The 25,483-nt window shown below is 41.8% G+C and overlaps 1 protein-coding gene across 7 annotated transcripts in view; it reads right to left on the reverse strand.

The window, feature by feature from the left end:
- The window catches only part of EVI5 (ecotropic viral integration site 5), a 181,371-nt gene that overhangs the window by 109,372 nt on the left and 46,516 nt on the right, over positions 1–25,483 (reverse strand). For 6 of the 7 annotated variants that reach the window (XM_058659201.1, XM_058659178.1, XM_036494681.2 and 3 more), the window contains exons 3-4: positions 2,977–3,166; positions 163–387 (exon numbers count right to left, since the gene is read on the reverse strand). In XM_058659201.1, coding sequence (XP_058515184.1) covers positions 163–387; positions 2,977–3,166 — 415 coding nt within the window. The remainder of the gene's footprint in view (positions 1–162; positions 388–2,976; positions 3,167–25,483) is intronic. The other variant, XM_058659185.1, reaches the window with a different exon arrangement.

Here is a 25,483-nt window from a genome sequence, read left to right on the forward strand (position 1 = left end):
AAGCAGACAGTAGCAGAGCATCAAAATTAAAGCAGAAATGATGCTCAACTCAATTTTACTTAATTACAATCATGGGACTTCACATATCATCACAGGAAATACATCACTTCAACCTTATCAGAATTCATTTCATTATTTTAAAAACAAATGAACACAACTTACCTTCATTACATTAAACAAAACCTCCTGTCCAAGGCTATCTTTCTCCTTAAAAAAATTGTGTTCAGGATAAGTTCTAGCAATATCCCTTCGGATCAATTTTTCACAAGGTGAGGTCATTTTCAGGAGTTCTGAATACTGATCCTTAATTGGCATGCTTTGTGCACTGCATAAAAGTTGCCAAACTATTGCTCTAAAGTGGTGGGGTATTCCTTTACGAACAAGTTCCTAAAAGGAAAAAATACAACAAATTTTTAGAAATTGGGAAGTTACAGATTTCCCAGAGTTTAGGATGGAAAGGAAGACTGTCAAATTTACCACTCAGAAAATTAGTTTAATAGTTTTTCTATCTAAGACTGGGAAATACTCTAAGCCAGGCTAAGATACGGTTATGTTTCAGGTATATTCTGTATATGTGTGTCCAGGGGCGGGGCTGAGGAATACCATTTCATGAATAAATTTTGTCAGAACATGCCTCTGAACACAACAGGGACTTGAAAACCTGTGGCAGGGCCCGTGTTATGGGGTAGCATGTTGGGCTGGCGCTTGCAACATCTCATACGGGCACCAGTCCAAGGATCTGCTGCTCCACTTCCGATCTAGCTCCCTGCTAATACACCCACGAAAAGTAGCAAAAGATGGTCCAAATACTTAGGCCCCTGCGCATGCATGTGGGAAACCAGGAAGAAACTCCAAGCTGCTGACTTCAGCCTGACACAGCCCTGGCCATTCTGGCCATTTGGAGAAAACCAACAGGTAGATTTCTTTCTCTGTCTCTTTCCCCTCTCTGTAACTCTTCCAAATAAGTTTAAAATAACTCTATTTTTAAAAAAAGAAAAAGAAAACCCATGGAGATGTGAATAATGGCACAAGACACTTCAAAGAACTTAATGAAGGCAAAAAAGGCAAAATATCAATAATTTAAATGTATATGATGTCACAACTTAATTTCTGACTCTATAAAATGACAGAATTAACCCCAGTTGTAGGCACTTGCCTAAGTTGTCTTGTACCTAAGCAAGCGTTACACTGCTAAAGAAAAGAAGCCAGTGAGTTGCAGGCATTCTGGGCTTGGTTAGTGCTAAATTTGTGTTAACTATACCAGTATGCCAGCATAGTTGCTCTGGGCAGGACATGCCACTCTGACTCCCCAGGCTAGGGAGTTTGGGGGGAGGCAGGCTGCCCAGGGAAAGGGATTTGGGGCCATATTGGAGGGAGAGCAGCTGAGGACATGTTTGACAGGGGAGAAATGACTTCTGGGGTCCTCCATGGAACAGGCCACTACACTCGCAGACAGGCAAGGGAGCTGAGATGGAGTGGTTTAGAGGGGAAGAAACCTGAAGGCAGGTCTGGGTCAGGCAAGGCATCCACCCAGGTAAGTACCTGGGTTAGGCTAAACAACATCACCTGCCACCAACTGACACAAAAACTGGGGCCAGAAGGCATGCTTGGCTGGGCTGGCCATAGTACCCACCTGTGTTCTGGAGCAGGAAGTGGGCCATTTCATGCTGGGCTGCAGCACCCACGAGAACACAAATACAGATCAAGGGACAGATTCTGTTGGAGAACAGTGGGCTCACCTCTGTGAGACTGCAGCACCTGCTGGTTCACATATAGCTGGGGGCAGAGAAGGGCTGAGCCAGGCTGGACCATGGAACTGATCTGACAGGAACCCACCTGACACTGGCAGGGACTGAAGCTGAGAGAAGGCCGGGTAGGACCAAGCTGCAGTACCCATTGGTGCATGCAAGTGCTGAAACTGAGGGCAGACCATGCCAACCAGTGCCAGGGGCTGCAGCAGGGCTGGAGGCGGGCCAAGCAGGCAGGGCTGCTGCAGCACTCACCAGCATTTGTGTGAGCTGGGTCTGAAGACAAGCCAGGATGGGCCAGCCAGACCTGAGCTCCTGCTGGCATACAGAAAGCCAGGACAAGGTGTGGGCCAAGCATAGCTAGGCTGGGCTGCAACATGTATGAGCGAGAGCTGAGACTGCAGGCAGGCCATGCGGAACTGGGTAGAAGCACTGCCAGAACACATAAGACCCAGGGATAGAAATGGGCCTGGTAGAGGACTGGGGACTCCCCTTATGGGCTGCACCTCCTACTCCAGAAGCGGATACTGAGGAGCTCATCAGAAAAAAGCACAACAGGTTGGACAACTCTCCTGGCTAAGTTTTCGCACAATGATCTTGGGCCTACAGATGCACTAAGGTGGACTTGGCAGCCAACAGACCTTAGAAAGATTTTCTCAGTCCTGGTGCAATGAAGCCAATGATGTCTCAGAACTACGAAAATCACTCAAGTAATACCCTCGGAACATTCTTTCCCATATCAGGGTCTCTTAAGGTGTCATCAAAGAACTGTCTCCCATTCCTGGGTACTAATACAGTTTGACAGCAAGGATGGGCCCCCTCCCCTCTCTCCCTGTGGGCACAGGAGGGGAAAAAACTGAAACATTTGTCCCACCCACCTTCCTCCATACCTTACCCTACCTACGCTAAGCAGAGGTCCACACGTGCATGCATCCCTCTCAACTATGTATTAGCAATATTAAAAATAAAATTTTAAAAAATTTTAAATGTCAAAATTTAGTAATTTTAGCTATATATTTCTATTATTTCATAAACCCTGTCAAAAATGATTTGCAGAAATCAAACATCCCTAAATACAAATAAACGAAAACATTTGATGAAGTAGACCTCTTAATTATACAGTTTGGAAAGTACTAGAATCTATTTAGTTTTTTTTTTCCCTAATTCTCTATGATTCTGAGATGTTCTCTGAGATGAGAGGAACAGCTTCAACACAGAACACACATACCTTAACTTGCTTTTCCTTCTTCTTGCGCACATCTTCCCACTCATTAACAATTCTTCCCCAAAGAATCCAAGAGTCTTCCTCAAGGTGGCTGAGGTTGCTGGAGGCTGATGAACTGGACACAAGAGAGGAGCCACTGTTTCTTCTTGACCCATTTACAGATCTTAAAGACTTACTGTCCGTTTCTAACAACCTAAAAACACAGTTAGAAAGGATTCAGGGTCTCACCTCACAGTGATCCTAGAAGGAGCAGTGATGACATTTACAGCATTAGCACCGCAATTAAGCCACTGTTTTCAGATATGGCTTTTATAAAATGCCTAATTTTGATCATTTTTGGTTGGTATCAATAAAAGAACTGTGGTATTTTTCATCTATATGTAGTAGTTGCTGTGTTTCAAACAGCAAATTATGTGGACTATCTTAGTCTTGTCAGCCCTAGCAACATTTTTTTTCAACCCAATTAAAATATCAAATTAGGAAATATTTGGTTCAAAAAAAAAAGCAGTGGGTTTCAGAAAAAAGAGAACACATACTTAGAAGAGGAACAACAAATTCTATGGAATTACTCATCTTATCATGTTAATTTTGTATTCAGGGCTCAAACAGAAAGAAAGAGATACAGAACTTTAACAAATCCCTTTTCTTTCTTCCTTGGATTCATACATGTGTAACGTAACTAATGTGCCCAAATAAAGTGTTTTGTTTGGACAATGCAGTGTTTGGGTGAAAAAGAACAGCACTGTTACTAATATTAAAATTGGATGACTCCATGTATTTGTTAATCTACATCTACATTTTATTTGTAAGTCCATATTCTCCTGGAAAAATGAGAAAGAAAAAACAGAATGAAGGCCCACAGTAAAACTAGGAGATGGCTGAGTAGGAGTCTTCCTTCTGATGAGGATGGACTTTAGCCTGTGTAATCTCTACAGCTTCCACTCCCTCCACTGGGCTTGTCTCACTCATCCGGGATCTTTTTTTGTTTGCAATCTTGTTTTAGGCCTTCTGCTTATCGGTAGATAGATGGTTAAGATAACTGGAAAGACTCCTTCTGTGACAGCACTAAATCCTTTGTCATGTGTCCTGAACATGGCTACTACTCATTTCCGGTAACTCCTTCAGAAGAGTCACGTGCTTATGCTCAAGTTCCCTGGCAATAAGGGAAATCCAAATTAAAACATCAATGAGGTACCACCTAACGCCAGTAAGACTGGCCCACATGAATAAAAGCACCAACAACACTTGTTGGCGAGGTTGTGGGGAAAAGGGAACCCTACTCCACTGCTGGTGGGGCTGCAGGCTGGTACAGCCTCTATGGAAATCAGTACGGAGAACATTCAAACAACTCAAATTCAACATACCGTATGATCCGGCAATAGCACTCCTAGGAATATATCCAGAACACTTGTCTTATGAGAAACCAACATGCACTCCTATGTTCATAGCAGCACAATCAGTAATTGCAAAAACATGGAAGCAGCCAAAATGCCCATCAGCAGACGATTGGATAAGAAAGCTATGGTTCATCTACTCCATGGAATACTACTCAGCTATTAAAAAAAACAAAATGCAGTTCTTTGTGGCCAAATGGACCAAACTGGAAACCATCATGCTAAGGGAAATGAGCCAATCCCAAAAGGCTATATACCACATGTTTGCCTTAATTTAAGATGACACGATGTTATGTATAACATGTTATGTTAGGTTTGTTATATGTTGTGTATAAACTAAAATTGAAATGTCAATGAGATGGTCACAGAAGGTGGTTAAGAACTCGCATTTACTTTTAACATATTGGTTACTCATTTCTATGTCAATTAATTCCATAATGATGTAAATTTTTGCTGATGGTATGTTGCAGCTTTTATTTGATCGGGATGATACTCTGCTGGCTCTGTCTTCAGACCAGAGAGGGTATACCTAAGAAGCCGTTGAACTTGACTGGACAACAAGATGATGGACTCTATGTTTGGAATATGCTTGCAATGGGGGAATCTCAACTGAACTTGAACTGTGGTTATGCAACAAGGTGGAGGAATCCACCATGGTGGGAGGGTTTGGGGAGGGGTGGGGAGAATCTAAGTACCTATGAAACTGTGTTACATAATACAATGTAATTAATGAATTAAAAATAATTTTAAAAATGCAAAAAAAAAAAGTCACGTGCTTAAGGTACAACAAATACTACCAACATTGATTTATTAAATTTAAAAACTAAGAAAAGAAACAGATGAACCAAAGGCTCTTTAGCAAATCACAGAACTACCCGTTGGCAGCCTACTCATTTATAACCTTCCAAGAGTTCATGGAAAATGTGTATTATGAAAACATCAGGCATATATTTCAGTTATTCTGAACCAAATGAACTAATCCTATTACAAGTGGTTTATTTGCTTGTTTAAGAGGTAAACAGAAAGAGCAAGTTCCCATTCACATTTGGTTCATTCTCCAAATGTCTGCAACAGGTGTGGCTGGGCCAGAGCTGAAACCGGGAGCCAGGAACTTCATCCACATCGATCTCCCTGTGGGTGTTACAAACCCGATTCCTAGAGCCATCACCGCTGCTTCCCGAGTCCACAACAGCAGAAGCTAAATCAGGAATAGAACTAGGAATCACATCCACATACCTCAATACAGGAGACAGCCATCTCAATCACCAGGCCAAAAATCCACTCCCCAAATCATTTTTCAATTCTACTCTGCCACAATTTTTAAAAATGCTGACTTTATTACTGACAAAGAGCGGAAGATATAAGAAGATGTTTTGTCTGCTGGCTTTACTCCCCACATACCTATAACAGCTGGACTGCTTCAGCCTAAAGCCAGGAACCTGAAACACCATGTGGTCTCCCATACACTGGCAGAGGCCCAAGGTACTAGTGCCATCCTCCACTGCTTTCCCAGATGCATTAACAAGAAACTAGACTGGAAACCAAGCAGCTAGGACTTGCCCGAGCACTCTGAGATATAGGCATTGCAGGAAAAACACAGCATGTTGTACCGCAACACCAATATCTTCACTAATCTTTTGATGCCCCCTCATATTATCTAAGTCCATAACATTCTCCCGAAAACATCAGTGTTCTCTATATAAGTAATTTTTCAGATCATTCTAAAGCCAAACATTCTACATGGAACACAGAAACAAATGTTACTGAAATAATCTGTACCTAAGTTTTTCACTTTTCACTGAATGTTTTCTATTTGCCAAATAAACTGTATCACTACTGTCAACAGACGGGCATGAAGTTCAAAGAAAATAATAGTATTTCCTAAGTTAAACTTAAGTTCAAGATATAATGGAAGCACAGATGAAAAAGTACATAATAGAAAACTTCTAGGCAGGCTGGCATGGTAGTATAGCAACTTAAGCTGCCACCAGCAATACCAGCATCTTCCATCAAATGGTGGTTTCAGCCGCCGCTGCTCCACTTCTGATTTAGCTGCTTGTTAATGTGCCTGGGAAAGCAGCAGGTGACAGCATTTCCTGCCACCCACATGAGAGACCTGGATGCAGTTCCAGGTTACTGGTCTCAGCCTGACCCAGCCACGGCTGTTGTAGGTGCTACAGAAGAGAATCATTGCATGGAAGATACTTCTCTGCCTTTCTTATAACATAAAAATAAATTTAAAAATTCAGATGCTGTGAAATGGGAGCAGGTGCCACAGACTAACAGGTTAAGATATTACTTGGGACATAAACCCACATCCCATACCTGAGTGCTTGGTTCAAATCCAGGCTACTCCTGAACACGAATTCTGCTAATAATGTCCCTGGCAAGGCAACAGATGATGGCCCATCCAAATATTTGGGTCCCAAAAACCCAAATATTTATTGAAATATTTAATAACTTAAACATTTAAACAAAGTGGGAGACACAGATGGAGTTCCAAGCTCCTGGCTACAGTTTGGCCCAGCCCCAGCTGTTGTGGGCATTTGGGGAGTCAACCAATGGATGGAAGATCTCTCCCTTCCGGTCTCTCCATCTCTTTCACTCTTTCAAATAAATGAATATAAATCTTTGGGGAAAAAATGGAGACTGTGGAAAATGCTTACAAATGAAACATTCAAGTAAAGATCTTATTTTATTTAGAGATACTGTTCCTGCTGTTTCATATACAAAAATTATATTCATAATTACTTTAAATGTAACTAGAGAGCTCCTAAAAGAAAGCATTGGACAATCTCTTCCAAAACCTTGGTGTCCGGAAAATTCTGTCAGTAGAACACATGAAAACACTAGTCATAAAAAATTTTAAGTGAAAGGAAAGTATGTCACTGCAAAAATTAAAAAAAAAAAAAGGAAGGAAGGAAGGAGGTGGTGGGTGGTGAAAGTGGGCAGCAGAGATGGAAGGAAGTCCCACTATGCTTCTAAAACTGTATTATGAAACATGTGAAATTCGTTCACTTTTTTAGAGAAATACAACAAATTGTTTTAAAAACCAGATTTCACCAGGTGCGATACGCTAACCCTCTGCCCTGTGGCACCAGCATTAAGCCAGTGCTGGTTTGTGTTCCAGCTGCTCCACTTCTGTTCCGGCTCTCTGTGGCCTGGATGGCAGCAGACGATGTTCCACGTCCTTGGGCCCCTGCACACATGGGGCAGACCCAGGAGAAGCTTCAAGCTCCTGGATCCTGGCATCAGATCAGCTCAGCTACAACTGCTGCAGCCAACTGGGAAGTGAATCCGTGGATGGAAGATCTCTTTAGTTCTCTCTCTCTCTCTATCCTTCTCTCTGCATATAACTCTGACTTTCAAGTTAAATAAACACATGCTTTTTTTTTTAAGTGTAATGTAAAAACAATTTGGGCAGGTCCTGCAGATGGTGTCCAGAAAAGGCATGGTGATGACAGCATCACACACGTTGTCGCCTCTGGAGATATTACAAAATGGACAGGAAGAGGCGGCAGAAGACCACAATACTGATTATTCTGAACTTGGGTAGGTTTGCACGTATTTTCTTCTTTGTTTTCGACAAAACAAGTTATGCACAATAAAGTGGGGGACAAAGTTTTCTAATTTAAATCTTAAGAAGGTTATAAAGGGGTCTCGCGCAATAACCTAGTGGCTAAATTTTCGCCTTGCATCCGCTGGGATTCCATATGGGGACCAGTTCATATCCTGGCTGCTCCACTTTCCATCAAGCTCCCTGCTTGTGGCCTGGTAAAGCAGTGTAGGATGGCACAAAGCCTTGGGACCCTACATCCACATGAGAGAACTAGAAGAAACTCCTGGCTCCTGGCTTCACAATGGCTCAGCTCTGGCCATTGTGGCCACTTGGGGAGTGAACCAGTTGATGGAAGATCTTTTCTCTCTGTTATCTCCTTCTCTCTGTATATCTGACTTTCCAATAAAAAAGAAAATAAATCTTTTTTTAAAAAAAAAAAGGTTATAGAATAATGACATAAAGAAAGAAAATAAGAATTTTTTTATGGATCTACAATATGCATGTGTCATTAAAAAGTAATCAAAAAGTTCATATTTTGAGGCCAGAACCCACACTGGCTAATCCCACTCTGTTGCATTTGCCTCCAAAATGGACACCAGCTCATGCCCAGGCTATTTGTGTTCCAATCCAGCTCCCGCTAATGGCCTGGGAAGAGTCGTTAGGAGCCTGTAGCCACATGGGAGACCCAGAGGAGGCTCCTGCATTCTGGCTTTAGATCAGCTCTGCTCTGGCTATTGCAGCCATTTGCTGAATGTACCAGTGGACAGAAGATTTTCTGTTTCACCTTCTCTCTTTCTATAAAAACCTGCTTTTCAAATAAAAAATAAATAAATCTTTTTTTAAGTTAATATTTTTTTTCAAACTTCATTGAGTAAAACTTCCAAAGTAAGCTAAGGTTAAATTTATTATGAAGAAAAAAAAATCTTGTAAGATTTATTTATTTGAAAGGCAGAGTTACAGAGAGAGGGAGAGACAGAGAGATCTTATACTTGCTGGTTTACTCCCCAAATGGCCATAACAACCAGGGTTGCACCAGGCAAAAGCCAAAAGCCCAGAGCTTCCTCCGGGTCTTCTACATCAGTGCAGGAGTCCAATGGCTTAGACCAGATGCTGCCTTCCTAACCTTTTTAGCAAGGTAACTGGATCAGAAATGCAGCAGCCACCATTCAAACCAACAGGTAGAAGCTATGCCACAATGCCAGTGCCAGGAAAAAATTTTTTTAAATATTTGGTGTAGTCTAAGTGTTTACTAGTGTCTACATGGTCTGCAGTTATATGTGGTAATGTCGTAGGACCTTTACATTCACAATCACCATTCATTCACTGATATCCAGAGCAAACTACAATATGTCAGGCACATGGTTAGTACACAACACGGCCATAAGATTTCTTATAAAATATTTTAACAAAGATTTATTTATTCATTTGTTTGTTTATTTGAAAGGCAGTATTACAACGAGAGATAGGGAGAGAAAGAGAGGCCTTCCCATGTACTGGTTCACTCCTCAAATGGTCCTAACAGCTGCGGCTGGGCTGGTCTGAAACCAAGAGCTTCTTCCGGGTTTCCCACATGGGCGTAGGGGTCCAAGGCTTTGGGCCATCCTGTGCTGCTTTATGAGTTCATTAGCAGGGAGCTGGGTAAGAAGTGGAGCAGCCAGGAATTGAACCAGTACCCATGAAATGCTCACATTGCAGGCAGTGGTTTTATTTCTACACTAAAGTGCTGGCCTGCATATTTTATATTTAAAGCATATATCATTGTGATTTTTTTGTGCTTAAATACACAAATACTTACCATTGTGTTATAAATGTCTACAATCTTCAGCCCAGTAGGATGCTGACACAAGTTTTAGACTAGGAGTAACCGATAGACGACATTACATAGCCCCAACTGTATAGTAGGCAATAGAGCTAGTTTGAGTATGTAAACTTGCTCGTGTCAGAACAATGACTCAATTAGTCCTGGCTGTTATGGCCATTTCTTAAAATACACCTCTGTAATTAAGTGACACATGTCTATATTTGGTCATGGCATATAGAGGGAGAATTTATACATTCTTTAATATGTAGCTAGAATTAACTCATTTTATTCCTCATAGCTAAAAGTGGTCATAAATTACCTGATTTCCAAACAGGATGCCACTCAGATTCATTATAATTAAGATACTTGGATTTAGTGATGGTTGGGCACATTGCCTGAAAGCCAATAATTTCCACAGAGTGGAGCCTGGCAAATGGTAAGACAGCATTACTCATAGGTCCGTGGGCTAGCGAGAAGTCTATCCAACACTTATTCAGTGTTTTTCCTCCTCCCACGTCACATGTGTGTACTGAACTGCAGTGATTTAATGGGGGCAGGGACGAGGAGCTATCCATTACTCTTCTTTCTACCCTATCATAATTTCCATATGACTAATACTAGTAGAAATGCATCAGATCAAAGGAAAAGAATACAGGCAGGAATATTACAAATTGTACTCAAAGATGTTTGCCATAGGTTCTCCATCATTTCTTAGCTACACTACAATACAATCATACGCCAGCCCAGATTTGTCCATCCTGCAAGAACACTTCCAAACTAAAATCAGAGGTTGGGTTTCTATTTTCTGCAGATCCGACCTACTATGTTCACTTTATTCAAAAAGCAAAATGACAGAGGCAGATACACAGATATCTTCTACCTGCTAGTTCACTCCCTGCAACAACCAGGGTTGGGCCAAGCTAAAGCCAGGAGTTAGAATTCAGTCCAGATCTGCATATGATTGGCAAGGACTCACCTACTACAACCCTCACCCCGTGCCTCCCAAGGAAGACATCAGCAGGAAGCTGGAAGGAGAAGCATAGCTAGAACTCTGCTGGCATCCAAGCACTTTCTTAACTACTGTACCAAATGCCCACCCCAGAAGTTGGATTCTGTTCATTTGAGGACATACAATTCTCAGTCTCCTAACTGGACAATCCAAGCTTCTCTTAGAGCAGATCCAAATCTTAAGGACAGCCATTCAAAATGAGCAAAGCATAGTACATGCAGAGCTAGGGAAGCAGGTGCAGAGGCATGGATGGACTTTAAAAAGTAGCAAAGGTGAAAAACATCAAGCACTGGTGACTTCCAACAGCACAGACTAGGTGTCATGTTGTCTTCCCTAATGGGTGGGATAGGGGAATAAGCGGAGAACGAGAACATTATATTATCTTGGATGACCTTCACCCAGTCTTTGCTTCTGACAACTTAAGCTTCTATTCAGAAGATGCCACATATCAAAGGAAAGTGGGTCCTTAACGATGGGCACATAGAAAAGAGAAAGTGACTCATATGTTGGTAGCATACATGTGACCAAAAAACAAAAAAACCAAAACTTCTATATCTATAGTACTATGACTGAAAAAGTAAAAAGACGATGACCAAAATTGGTTATCTTTGGAATGTCTGTAGTACAAAGCAGTGGTGGTCGCTCATGCAACAAACATAGCAGTGGAAAAGACAAGTCTGAAGCTCAGAAGAGAGGGGAAGACTACAGAGATGTGGCAACAATACATGAAGAAGTTATGTTAAAATTTTTGAAAATGCTACTGTCCCACAGCATAATGTATTCATGTGGATATCAGAACTAAAATACCATCTGGTCAACAAGCCAGCTGGTAATCTGCAAGCTGATAAAGTAAGCTTATACGGATCAAAGGAAGTTAAAGAAAAATATAATGAGGAAAAACACCTGGGAAGCTAAAATATGGCAGCACTTTAGAACAGAAAGCTTTATTAGGAAATAACTTTTCAGACTCCTCTTGTAATGTTTACATTAAAGAAATAGGACATCAACATACTGGGAAATGGATGGCAACTTGCCAGCGGAAAGATCAGCAGCCTAATGAGTAACAACAAACTTGCTGGAGTCCATTTGGTCCACTGCAACAAAGTCCTTTAACCTGGGTAATTTATAAACCACAGAGGCCTAACTGCCCACAGTTCTGAAGGCCAGGGGGCCCAAGGCAAAACACAGCAGATTCAGTGTTCCACCTGCTCCTCAGGTGGCACCTCTCCCAAGCAACTCTTAAGAAAAAACAATCCAGGAACTTCTCAGAAGCCTTGCTTCTCAATATCTCACATTTAGGATTAGATTTCAACATGCAGGTTTGGAGGGATACCAAGATTCAGAGCCCAACAAAATGACATGCAAAGCTCGGAGTCACACCCTTTTGTATCAACATCAGGCACAAGTCTGCAATGCAGAGTAATGGATATAACAAAGGAGAATCAAGAGAAACCGAAGGAATTAGCATGAGAAACAAACAACTCACAACCAAGACAAAAGGAAGGCACCTACAAGGACAGACTACCCTTCCAAGTAAGACAAAGACCCAGAGAAGGTAAACATAAATAGTTTCCTCCTAAAATTCTGTTCAGAAACTGATGCTTTGGAGATTTACTTTGAAGAATGTTCTAGATGGAAAACCTGGCAGATTTCACTGTTTCAACTTTGTGATTTCAGAAGACTCAGAGAGCTCCCATGGAAAAAACCTGTAGAATGAATCTTTCAAAATGTATTAACAAGATACTTCAAAAACTGGGAAAATGAAACTAAAAGTTTATTTCGTTGCAAAACTTTTTTAAATCCATGCTTAGGTTTTTTAATAACACATTTTCAATGAACTTTCACAGGATCTTAACGTCATTAGGGAAAAGAAACATAATGCAAGCCATTTAATGTAACTAACTGCTCTAGTAGGCAAAGTGTAATTAATTTTAATAATTTATTTTTGCAAATGTCTTCAAAGTGGCACTTCAACCTCCTGTAACCATATTTTTCCTAAAACTCAGGAGATGTTTTTTGGCAGTCAAGTTCTAAACTACAATATACATTTTATGCTTTGGGCATATTGTGTCCCCCAGCATTCCATATGCCACAGTGGTTACTATATTGAACAGTGCAGGTCTAGAGATTAGTAAGACACAAGGAAACGAAGATTTCTGCTTACCACATTTCAAAAAGTATCTCTATATATGCATGACTACATTTAATTCAGTTGTTTTCACAAAAATACTTTCCATTTCTTTATTCTCATTTCACTCCCAGGACTATGCTGAAAAGAAAATATCTGATTCCAAATAACAAAAAAAGGAAACAAACCTAACTTTTCAACCACACAAATAATGGCCTGCTCAAAATCTAAATTAGCAACACTCCTTAATTACAATGCACTGCTGTTAGACTTGACACTCACCTCTGTAAATTCATCTCCTCCAAAGCTTTCATATTTTTGAAATAAAAAGGAAAAGCACATTTATCACACACAAGGAAAAATGCAGGTGTTTATGACTAGTAATGATTAACTTTCATCAAACAGATCTTTGACACTGCGCTAAATCCTTCATGTCTTTCTGAAGTTGCCACACATTTATTTTTAAAAAGTAATAGCTGGGGCCCGGTGTGTTGCCCTAGCGGCTAAAGTGCTCGCCTTGAACGCGCTGGGATCCCATGTGGGCACCAGTTCTAATCCCAGCAGCTCCACTTCCCATCCAGCTCCCTGCTGGTGGCCTGGGAAAGCAGTCAAGGATGGCCCAATGCATTAGGACCCTGCACCCATGTGGGAGACCTGGAAGAGGTTCCTGGTTCCCGGCTTCGGATGGGCCCAGCACCGGCCGTTGCGCTCACTTGAGGAGTGAATCATCAGACAGAAGGTCTTCCTCTCTGTCTCTCCTCTCTGTATATCTGACTTTAATAAAAATAAATAAATCTTTTTTAAAAAAAGTAATAGCTGAAGTAAAACTATACAAACAAAAGTTTCTTTATAGAATTTGATATTTTTTGTGCTTCTTAAATTTTTTTATAATATTTTCATTTTTGTATTTCGAATTAAGGAGAATAAAATAATACAATCAGCAACTCATCTATACTTGGGGAAGGAAAACAAATCTACACTGTGGTCACTTTAGCTCATCATTTTTACTTTACTGGAAAATTCACAACTTAACAAATGTAAACAGTCAAGGATGGCCCAAAACCTTGGGACCCTGTGCCCATGTGTGAGATCCAGAAGAGGCTCCAGGCTCCTGGCTTCAGATCGGAGCAGCTCCAGCCATTGCAGCCGCTTGGGGAGTGAATCATTGGACAGAGGATCTTCTTCTCTCTCTTCCTCTCTGTATATCTGACTTTTCATTAAAAAAAAAAATTTTTTTTAAATCCTTCTGATTTCTGGTTCTAGTGCCTTCAAAAAAAAAAACATACTTACACAAGTACTTCAAAAAGTCCATAACAAATGACAAATTTATTTAGGTGCAAAAAAAAATGCCTTAGATCTGTGTGTAGCTCTTTCATAGTTGGATATGCATTCCCATGAACTTTTTGAAGACCTTCCATTTTATATATATATGTAAGACTAAAAAATTTGCAGCAAAAACAAGGTTACTACCTTCCTTCCTTCTGCTCCTCTTATTTTTCGAAATCTCTTTCAATATCTTCAGACAACTATATTAATTATTCTTTAATTATTATATTAACAAACACACACACCAAATATCAGTTAGTATTGTGGAGCAAGCAAATTATGAATTACTTGGGAACAAGTTCACCTACACCCATATCTCATCCACAGAAAGTCATATTACTTGTCACACCCAGCTCTCCACCTCACCCATCAAATGCTAATAGTCAAAAAAAAAATTATTTACAAGAACTTCCTATAAAATGTCGAGAACAAGGCAATTTCTCTAACAGGTTTAAAGAAGCTGACGTTTAGGTCTTCTTTTACGTGGCTTAGCTAGACCAGGCTCAAAATCCATAACACCTAAAATCTTTTCCCCAAAAACTTATTTCTTGCGTACATTTTCTACTTCAAAGGAAGGAACAATGTTTCAACATCGGAATTTTAAAGCAGTTTTTTCAGCAATTAACTCAGTGATAACTTATTTTAATTTTTCTTAAAGACTGATTTTATTTGACTGGCAGAGCCAGAAAGAAGGGCAAGATAAGACAGATTCTTAGGCCTACCAAAGTGGCCTAGCGGCTAAAGTCCTCATCTTGCAGGTGCTGGGATCCCATATGGTCCGCAGTTTTAATTCCGGCAGTTCCACTTCCCATTCAGCTCTCTGCTTGTGGCCTGGGAAAGCAGTCGAGGACAGCCCAAAGCCTTGGGACCCTGTGCCCACAAGGGAGACCTGGAAGAGGTTCCTGGCTCCAGACTTCAGATAGGCTCAGCTCCGGCTACTACAGCCGCTTGGGGAGTAAATCATCGGATAGAAGATCTTTGTGTCTTCTTCTGCAACTTTACCTTGTAGGTTCCTGGGGAGGATTTGTGACCAAAAAGAAATGGGGGGACAGTGCTCTTTCAGGCAAGTGACAAAGTTTATTTCCAGAGTTCCAGTTTATACACATTCAGCAAAGCAACACTTCAAACACAGTTCAGCTCAGACATCGGTTACAATGATCAGGTTTGAAATATACCTTGTATTACCTGTGTGTAAGCAAGGAGTTCTAGGAGAGCACCAGGATCAAAGCACCATTGGTGTGAGATATTGATCAGCAGCGCTACTTCGATCTAGGAAAACAGGCTAACTAAGCACAGATGTTCACCATACATCAGGGAAACACAAAAGCACATCCAAGGACTCATTGGGGACAAGAGTGCACTTTGCCTCTTTCCTGGAACCTCCTTTCAACATGATCCCATAGGCCTCTGCTGTCCCAGCTGTCCTGTTGGATGTACTGCAACACCTTCTCTCTGTATATCTGACTTTCCAATTAAAACAAATATTAAAAAAAAAAAGACAGATTGTCCATCTTCTAGTTTACACCCCAAATGGCTATAGCACAGGGCTGGGCCAGGCCAAAGCCAAGAGGCAGAAGCTTCCTCAGGGTCTCTCACATGGGTGCAAGTGGCCAAGCATTTGGGCCTTCTGATGTTTCCTCAGGCATATAAGCAAAGAGCTGGATCAGAAGTGGGCAGCTGAGAATCCAGGCAGGATTCATCTAGGATGCCAGCACCGCAGAAAGCAGCTGAACATATTATGCCACAATGCCACCCTGCATATCATTTCTAAAGTTAAAGAGATACAACAATCAGAACATATGTGTATCATTGAGTTCTGATTATCAATATCAACTTTCTAATCTAATTCACACTTCTTCCCCATGTCAAAGGGCAATACAAACATTTTACTAAAAATCGTGTCATTCTTGCCATAACAATAATTTTCAAGGATCTGAATAACAATTCTTGAGATAAGTTCCATAAACCCTATGATTTCCATCACACTCCTCTTGAGAGTTTCAGAACCTGGCGTTAGGAAACTCCAACAGAGCATGGTGCACCACCTGAAGTGGAGAGCTGGAGCTAAGGAGCCATCACAGGTGAGACACGCCCGGTGTCAAGCCCTTAGCTGCAGTTTGCTCACACTGCTGACAGTCACAGGACACCGCACCGGAGAATCCCATTCGCGCATTCCCCGGGATCAGATCAGTGTTAGGACACTGCTCTGTGTCAGAGCAAGAACCAGCAGCAGAGGTCAGAGACACTGTGTTCAACACCCACATGGGGCTGGGCACAGCACCTGTGCCCGTCGGACAGAGAGGAAAACCACCTGTCTCAAGTCACTTTGGGGCTTGCCTCAATGGGGGGAACAATAGGCCTGGCTATGCACTTGGGCAAACTCTGCCAAGGACGAACCTCAGAGACAATTACCAGAAGACAGTCAGACACTACAAGGCAAAATTCACTGTACCAGATATCCAATCAAAACCTGTTAGGCAGTGGAGGGCATTGTGGTACAGCTGGCTAAGCTGCTGGGGGAATGCCTGTGTCCCACAGTCACTTCTGACCTAACTTACTGTTAAAGTACACACTGCAAGGCAGCAGTGCTTGGGCCCTGCCATCCACATGAGAGATCCAAACAGGATTCCCAGCTCCTAGATTTGGCCTCACCCAGGCCTGGCCACTACAGGGGGGGAGTCAGGATTGGGAGGGTAGAAGACCCTTCTATTTCTCCCTATCTCTTTGTCATTATATGTTTTTTTTTAAAGAATTTGCCTCTTTCTTTTTTTTTTTTTAAGATTTATTTTTATTACAAAGTCAGATATACAGAGAGGAGGAGAGACAGAGAGGAAGATCTTCCGTCCGATGATTCACTCCCCAAGTGAGCGCAACGGACCAATGCGCGCCGATCCGATGCTGGGAACCAGGAACCTCTTCCAGGTCTCCCACATGGGTTCAGTGTCCCAATGCATTGGGCCATCCTCGACTGCTTTCCCAGGCCACAGGCAGGGAGCCGGATGGGAAGTGGAGCTGCCGGGATTAGAACCGGCGCCCATATGGGATCCTGGGGCGTTCAAGGTGAGGACTTTAGCCGCTAGGCCACGCCACCGGGCCCGTCATTATATGGTTTTTTTTTAAAAAAAAGATTTTATTATTATTGGAAAGCCAGATATACAAAGAGGAAGAGAGACAGAGAGGAAGATCTTCCATCCGATGTTTCACTCCCCAAGTGAACCGCAAAGGGCCGGTGCGCGCCGATCCGAAGCCGGGAACCAGGAACCTCTTCCAGGTCTCCCACGTGGGTGCAGGGTCCCAAGGCTTTGGTCCGTCCTCGACTGCTTTCCCAGGCCACAAGCAGGGAGCTGGATGGGAAGTGGAGCTGCTGGGATTAGAACCGGCGCCCATATGGGATCCCGGGGCGTTCAAGGCGAGGACTTTAGCCGCTAGGCCACTCCTGCCGGGCCCCATTATATGTTTTTAAAACTCACATAAACAGAAACAAATTTCTAAAAGGAGGTCATTCCCTTTTAAAAAAAAAACAATTATCAGCCATTTATAGAGGAAGGAAGGCATACCCAATAACAAGTAGAAAAAGAAATTAATAGAAGCAAATCAATATTGACTCAAACAGTAGAATTATAAGACAATGCCATTAAAAGTTACTGTGATTGTATTACACATGTTAAAACATTTAGTAGAGACATATACCTTCCCACCCCTCAGAAAAAAACCCACTCAACTTTACCTCTAGATATAAAAACTACTCTGTGGGGCCTGGCGTGATGGTTCAGTGGCTAAATCATTAACATTGCAAGCACCAGGACCCCATATGGATACTGGTTCATGTCCTAGCAGTTCCACTTCCTATGCACATCCCTACATATGGCTTGGGAAAGCAGTACAGGGTGGCCAAACACCTAGGATCCTGCACCAGTGTGGGAGACCGGGAAGAAGCTCCTGGCTTCGGATCGGCTCAGCGCTGGCAGTTGCAGCCATCTAGCGAGTGATTCAGAGGATAAAAGGTCATTTTCTCTGTCTCTCCTTCTCTCATAAATCTGATCTGCCTTTGCAATAAAAAACTAAATAGATTAAAAACAAAAAAGGAAGCCTTTTAGACAGAAAAAAATGATCAAATGGAACTCTGGATCTAAATAAAGAGCACCACAAATGATAATTTCCCCATGAAATGAAACTCATCAACACTTAAAAGATAACTGCTGATGGAAAAACAACATAAAGTAAAATGCATGACAAAATTAGCACAAAATACTGCAGAGAAGAAACGCAGGTATACTATTTTAAGGTGCTTACACACTACACATGACATAGTATAATGTCCCCCAACGTAGTCTATGACAAGATACTTCCATTTAGCACAAACCTTAACATGATCACTAAAATGACAGCACCTGGGTAGACAACTGGCTGAGTTAAGATGACAGCTATGACATCAGTGTCCCCTACTGGAGTGCCTGCACTCACTTCCTGATTTTTGCTTCCTATAAATACATATGCCAGGAGGTGACAGATGACGGCTCAGGAGGTTCAGCCTTTGCTGTCACAGACAGAGCTGCAATTCCCAGCTTCAGCCCAGTCTAGTCCTGGCTCTACTGGGCTTTGGGGGAATAAAGTAGCAGCGGCTATATCTGGCCCTGTCTCTCAAATAAATTAAAATATAAAATTAAGAGTTATAGCTTATAAATAAATAAAGGCGATAAAATGTAAACATAAGAATACTTAGCTCATTCAGCTATACCGGAAGGCAGAAAAACTAAAGCAAATAATGATAAATTTAAATATAATCATACTCGTCTTAATCATGTTTAATCATAATAGTCTATTTTCTTCAAAATTTCAAAACATCAGGCTAAGTGAAAAAAGCCTTTCACAAAAGAATACTTTTTATATGTGTCCATTATAAATTTTTTTTTTCAAAGAATTACCTATTTAGCTGACAGGCAGAGTTACAGAAAGTCTAGAATTCCATTCAGCCCCCACATGGGTGACAGGGACCCAAGGACTTGGGTCATCTTCTACTGCCACATAGAAACAAGAGCAGCCAGGGCTGGACTTGGTGCTCACATGGAATGCCTGTGTCACAGACAGTAGCCTCACCCACTGTGCTACAATAATGGTCTCCCCACCCCTCCAAGATAAAGTCTTAATAAACATACAGAATAGGCAAATCTATAGAGACAGCAAGTAGATTAGTGGTTACAAAGAAATGGAAAGAAGGTGAGCTGGAAATAATGGGTACCAAGTTTCTTTCACAAGTATTGAAGTATTCTGAAACTGGACAATGTTAACGTTCGCACAATTTTGTGATTATATTAAAATTCCCTAAGTTATACCCTGTAAATGAATTAATTTTGGCAATATAACCAAATTTCAAATAAAAATACCAAAAAAAGAGAAACTAAAATAATAAAATGTCTTTCTTTTTAATCCAGCCCTGCAAGATTACACTTCTTTCACATTCATAAAAGGTTTCATCACTTGATTTGCTTTGGCCAATAAACTGAAAGTAGAAACAGTGTGAACCACTCTGATTTTCCAATAAAAAAATAAATAAATAAATCTTTAAGAAAAAGCATTTCAGCTCTCTCTCTTTTCCATCTGTCACAAACCCAGTTTATCTGAGTTATGGGCTAGATGTCAGTTCTAGAATGAAGACATATAGAAAAAAGATATATGTAACCCACTGATGAATAAGAATAGGAACATGAGCAAGAACAGAACTTTCTTTTTTTTAAAAAAAAGATTTTTATTATTTTTATTACAAAGTCAGATACACAGAGAGGAGGAGAGACAGAGAGGAAGATCTTCCGTCCTATGTTTCACTCCCCAAGTGAGCCGCAACGGGCTTGATGAGTGCCGATCCGAAGCCGGGAACCAGGAACCTCTTCCAGGTCTCCCACGCGGGTGCAGGGTCCCAATGCATTGGGCCATCCTCGACTGCTTTCCCAGGCCACAAGCAGGGAGCTAGATGGGAAGTGGAGCTGCTGGGATTAGAACCGGCGCCCATATGGGATCCTGGGGCGTTCAAGGCGAGGACTTTAGCTGCTAGGCCACTCCTGCTGGGCCCAGAACTTTCTTAACTAATAAAAAGGCAAGCCCTCTCTATACTCCCAACTAAAATTAGATAATAGACTAATAGACTGCATTTCTGAAGAGGCAGATCCATCGATAGGCAGCCTAGCAGACAAACTTCAGAGCTTAAAAAGACAGAGACAGACAAGGGTGGGAAAATAACACTATTCAAAACACGGCTGTAGTGACTCCACCGGCAAAAGCAAGTTCTAGGCAAGCAGTTTCAGCAGACAAAGGTCACTTCACAAGATCTAACAATCCTAAATGTTTACATAGTCAGCAACAGAACTTCAAAGAACATAAAATGATGACAGAATTTGAAACGAAATAAATGAATCCACAATTACAAGAGTAATTGAAAAATTCAATTTTCCTCTCTCAGTACCTGACTTAAACAGGTAAGAAGGAAACCAGCAAAGACAGAATAGACTTGAAAAACACTATCAACCTAAGAGACAGCTACAGAATATCCCACCAAACAAGCTGAGCACACGTTCTTCCCAAATGCACATAAAACATTTACCAAAATAAACCATAGTAGTCAAGCCAATAAAAAACACTCTCAAAAAATCTGGAAGGATGTTACTCGGCTTCGTTTCAAGATCCGTGTATAGCACAAAACGCTCATAATAGAAAAGGAAGATTACACAGCCATTACGAGGTCACAAGATTAGAGATATGTATCAACAACATTTAAGTCAACTACCCACTGCCCTCACAGCAGGTCACCATGCCCAAGAGGAAGCTCAGAACAGCAGGGAACTTCCTGAACCTGATAAAAGGCACATGCAAAAACCTATCTTTAGCATTATACTTCATGTTTTTCCCTTAAGATGAGGAAAACAACAAAGACTTCTGTTTACTGTTCTAGACAGACGCAGAGATGAAAGGCACCCATATTTAAAAGAAGGACTATTACCTCTCACACAACATGCTCAAATCTATACAGAAAATATAGTTGTATTGAATCGGCAAGGCTACAAGATATACAAACAATACAAGAGAAACAACTGTATCTCTTTATATGCTGGCAAAGAACAACTGAAAATTAAATCTAAGAGCCAGTGATATAGCACAGTTTACAATGCCACTACCGAATGATGCAGTACCAGCTGAAGTTCCTGCTGCTTTCCTCTAACCTAGCTCCCTCTTAATGTGCCCTGAAAGGCAAATGATGGCCCAGTGCTTGGAACCCTACTACCCACACAGGTGTCACAGACAGAGTTCTGGGCTTCAGGCTTTTAGCCTAACCCAGCCCCTATCGCTACAGTCATTTGGTGAATGAAACAGGAGATTTAAAAGTCAGTTCCTGCTCTTGACTCCAGCTTCTTACTAATGTAGACTCCGGGAAATAATGGCAATGGTAATAAGATCCCTGTCACCCACATGGAAGAACTGGAGTTTCGAGTTCCTGGTTGGGGTGCCACTCCCAGCCCCACCCCAGTTACTGCAGGCATCTGGGCAGCGAAACAGTAGATCGCTCTATCTCTCAAATCAAGCAAAAAATAAACTTCTGCTTTCCAAAAGATATTTCTAAGAAAATAATTAGTCACCAAGAGGGAAAAATAGTTAGAAATTATGAACCTAACACAAGATCTACAAACCAAATACATAAAGGACTCTCAAAACACAAAGAATGCAAATAATTTAACTTTTTAAATCAAAGAAGATACACGGATGACAACAAATAAAAAGGTGTTCAACAGATAAAAGCAAATTAAAAACACAAGAGGGGGAGTTGGCATTGTGGCACAGTAGGCTGAGCCTCAATAACCAATCTGAGTGCCAGTTCAAGCCCTGGCCAGTCCACTTCTCACTCAGCTCCCTGTCAATAGGCCTGGGAAACCAACTGCTTGAGCCCCTGCACCCACATGGGAGACCCAGAGGAAGCTCATGGTTCCTGGTCTCAAGCCTGGCTCAGCTCCAGCACCATCCCCAGCCTTTATAGAGATCTGGGGAATGAACTAGTAGAATAAAGATTTCCTTCTATCTATCCACCTCTCCTTCTGTAACTCTTCCAAATTAAAAAAAAAAAAATCTTTAAATTATACCAATACTTAAACAATGAAACAGATAGCAGGGGGCAGAGTTGTAGAACAGTACATTAAGCCTCCGCCAGCGACACAGTCATCCCATAAGGGTGCTGGTTTGTATCCCAGCGGCTCCACTTTCCCGGCTTCAGATCAGCTCAGATCCGGCCACTGCAGCCATTTGCAGAGTGAAGCAATGAATGCAAGATTTCTCTCCTTTTCTCTCTAACTCTGCTTTTCAAATAAATTTTTCATAAAAATAAAATAATAGTTAACAATAAAAAGACTGATTACAGGTCGGCATTGAGCCTGCAGGTGAAAAAGCCTACTCAGACACCCACAACCCAGAGTGCCTGGACTGGCTACTCAACCCTGGCTCCGGACTCTTTCCTGATAATGTACATTCCAGAAGAAATCAAGTGAGGGCTCAAGGAACTGTTTCAGCCACCCATGTGTGGGGAGCCTGAACTGACTTCCTGGCTCCGGCTTTGGCCAAGCTCAGACCGGGTTTCTGTGAACATCTGAGCAGTGAATCAGAGTACGTGAACTCTCCCTGTCTGTCTCTCAAACTCTTTCCCTACCTCTCAAACATTTTTTAAAAATTGTATTTATTCACTTATCTATTTATTCATAATTGCAAAGGCATATATACAGAGAAAAAGATCTTCTGTGTGCTGGTTCACTCCCCAAGTGGTCGCAATGGCTGGAGCTGAGCCGATTCAAAGCCAGGATCCAGGAGCTTCTTACAGGTCTCCCACATGGGTACAGAAACCCAAGGCTTTGGGTAGTCTTCCACTGCTTTCCTGGGCCACAAGCAGGAAGCTGGATCAGAAATGGAGCAACTTCGACATGAACTGGAAACCAACCACCAGCACATGCAAAGCAAGGATTTTGCCACCAGGCTATTGCACCAGGCCCTCAACCATTTAAAAAAAAAAAAGACTGATCATTCCAAGCACTGACAAACATATACAGGAACCAGAAATTACATATACCATTGGTGAGAATGTGAAAAGGTGGAGGACTTCTGGAAAACAGTGTTGGCAATTACACCTGGAGGTCCCATCCGAGAATAACTCAGACATTCCACCCCTATATATTTACCCAAGAGATATTAAAGGCATATTCATATTTATAAAATTTCATAGTAATTGTGACACACCCAACAATGGAACACTGTACTACAAGCCAAAAAAAAAGAAATAAACTGCTGATATGTGTATGTACATTACTGATACGTACTACAATGTGATGACTGTCAAAACAAGCATGTTAAACGAAACAATCCACGCAAAAATTATATAGATTGAATGAATTCATTTCTATAAAAGAAAATTCTACAAAATACGAACTAATCTCCAGTAGCTACCTGGAGACAAGAAAAACAAGAATGAAGATCTTCTTTTCCTCAAACTTGATGGCCATTTCACAAAGATGTACATATGTTGAAACTATGGATCAGAAAAATGTTTTTTCTTTATTTTTTTTAAAGATTTATTTATTTTACTACAAAGTCAGATATAAAGAGAGGAGGAAAGACAGAGAGGAAGATCCTCCATCCAATGATTCACTCCCCAAGTGAGCCACAACGGGCTGGTGCTGTGCTGATCCAAAGTCAGGAACCAGGAACCTCTTCCTTCAGGCCTCCCATGCGGGTACAGGGTCCCAATGCATTGGGCCATCCTCGACTGCCTTCTCAGGTCACAAGCAGGGAGCTGGACGGGAAGTGGAGCTGCCGGGATTAGAACCGGCGCCCATATGGGATCCCGGGGCATTCAAGGCGAGGACTTTAGCCACTAGGCCACGCCGCCGGGCCCAGAAAAATGGTTTTTAAAGTTATCTTTGGGCCCATTGAGATCCACATTCAGTTATGTTACAGCTTAAGAAATTCAAGTGGGCAAATAGGGCAATTTAGGGAATTCTAAAAAGGTAGTTTTATTTACCTTTAAAAATTGGCAAAATTCAACAAGGATTTTCATGAATACAAAATCCCTAAAGTCATCTGACTAAGAAGAAAGTTCTAGTCTGTTTTAAGATCAACTCCCTTTAAAAATAAATAAAGACTTGAGGAGCTGGCACTGTGGTATGGCAGGTTAAGACACCACCTGCAATACTCCACCTGAGTACTGACTGCTCAGCTTCTGATACAGCTTCCTGCCGAAGCACCTGCAATGGCAGCAGAAGATGCCAAAATGCCTGGGCCCCCAAACCCATGGGGAAGATCAAGGATGGAGCTCCGGGCTCCTCGGTTTAACTGGCAGTGAGCCAGCAGATAGAAAATCTCTTTGTCATTCTGCCTTTCAAATAAATAGGCAAATTTTTAAAAAGTTACTTCAATAAACAAAGAGCCCAAAACCAGAAAATAACACATCTTATTGTAAGGTTTCACAATTCTAACTATGACATATACATATATATACATATGCACATCCTTGTGAGAGACGCATATGGCTGGAGTTACTTAGTAATTAGAGAAGAAAAGAATCAAGTCTCCAACTGCAGACAACTGCCTAGGTTGCCTTGTACCTAGCTAAGTGCTATGCTGGGAGAAAATCAGCCAATAGTTGGTGGGCAGGCCCGGGGCAGTGGCCTAGCGGCTAAAGTCCTCGCCTTGAATACCCCAGGATCCCATACGGGTGCCGGTTCTAATCCCAGCAGCTCCACTTCCCATTCAGCTCCCTGCTTATGGCTTGGGAAAGCAGTCGAGGACGACCCAGAGCCTTGGGACCCTGCACCCATGTGGGAGACCTGGAGGAGGTTCCTGGCTCCTGGCTCCAGATTGGCACAGCACCAGCCGTTGTGTTCACAAGGGGAGTGAATCATTGGACAGAAGATCTTCCTCTCTGTCTCTCCTCCTCTCTGTGTATCTGACTTTGTAATAAAAATAAATAAATCTTAAAAAAAATAGTTGGTGGCCATTCTGGGCCTGGTTTATGCAAAATTTGTGTTAACTGTACCAGTATGCCAGCATAACTGCCAATTTTTTTTTAAGATTTGTGGAGAATGTGGGGAATGCCAGGCCAGGACCTGCCACATTGGCCCCCAGGCAGGGAGGCTACAGATTGCCCAGGGAAACGGTCTGGGGACGTATAGGAGTGGGAACAGCTGAGGACATGTTTAACGGGGGAGGAACAACTTTTAGGGTCTTCCACAGATCAAGCCACTGTACTTGCAGGTAGGTGAGGGAGCTG

The sequence above is a fragment of the Ochotona princeps genome, chromosome 2, assembly GCF_030435755.1.
Source record: "Ochotona princeps isolate mOchPri1 chromosome 2, mOchPri1.hap1, whole genome shotgun sequence".
NCBI lineage: Eukaryota > Metazoa > Chordata > Mammalia > Lagomorpha > Ochotonidae > Ochotona > Ochotona princeps.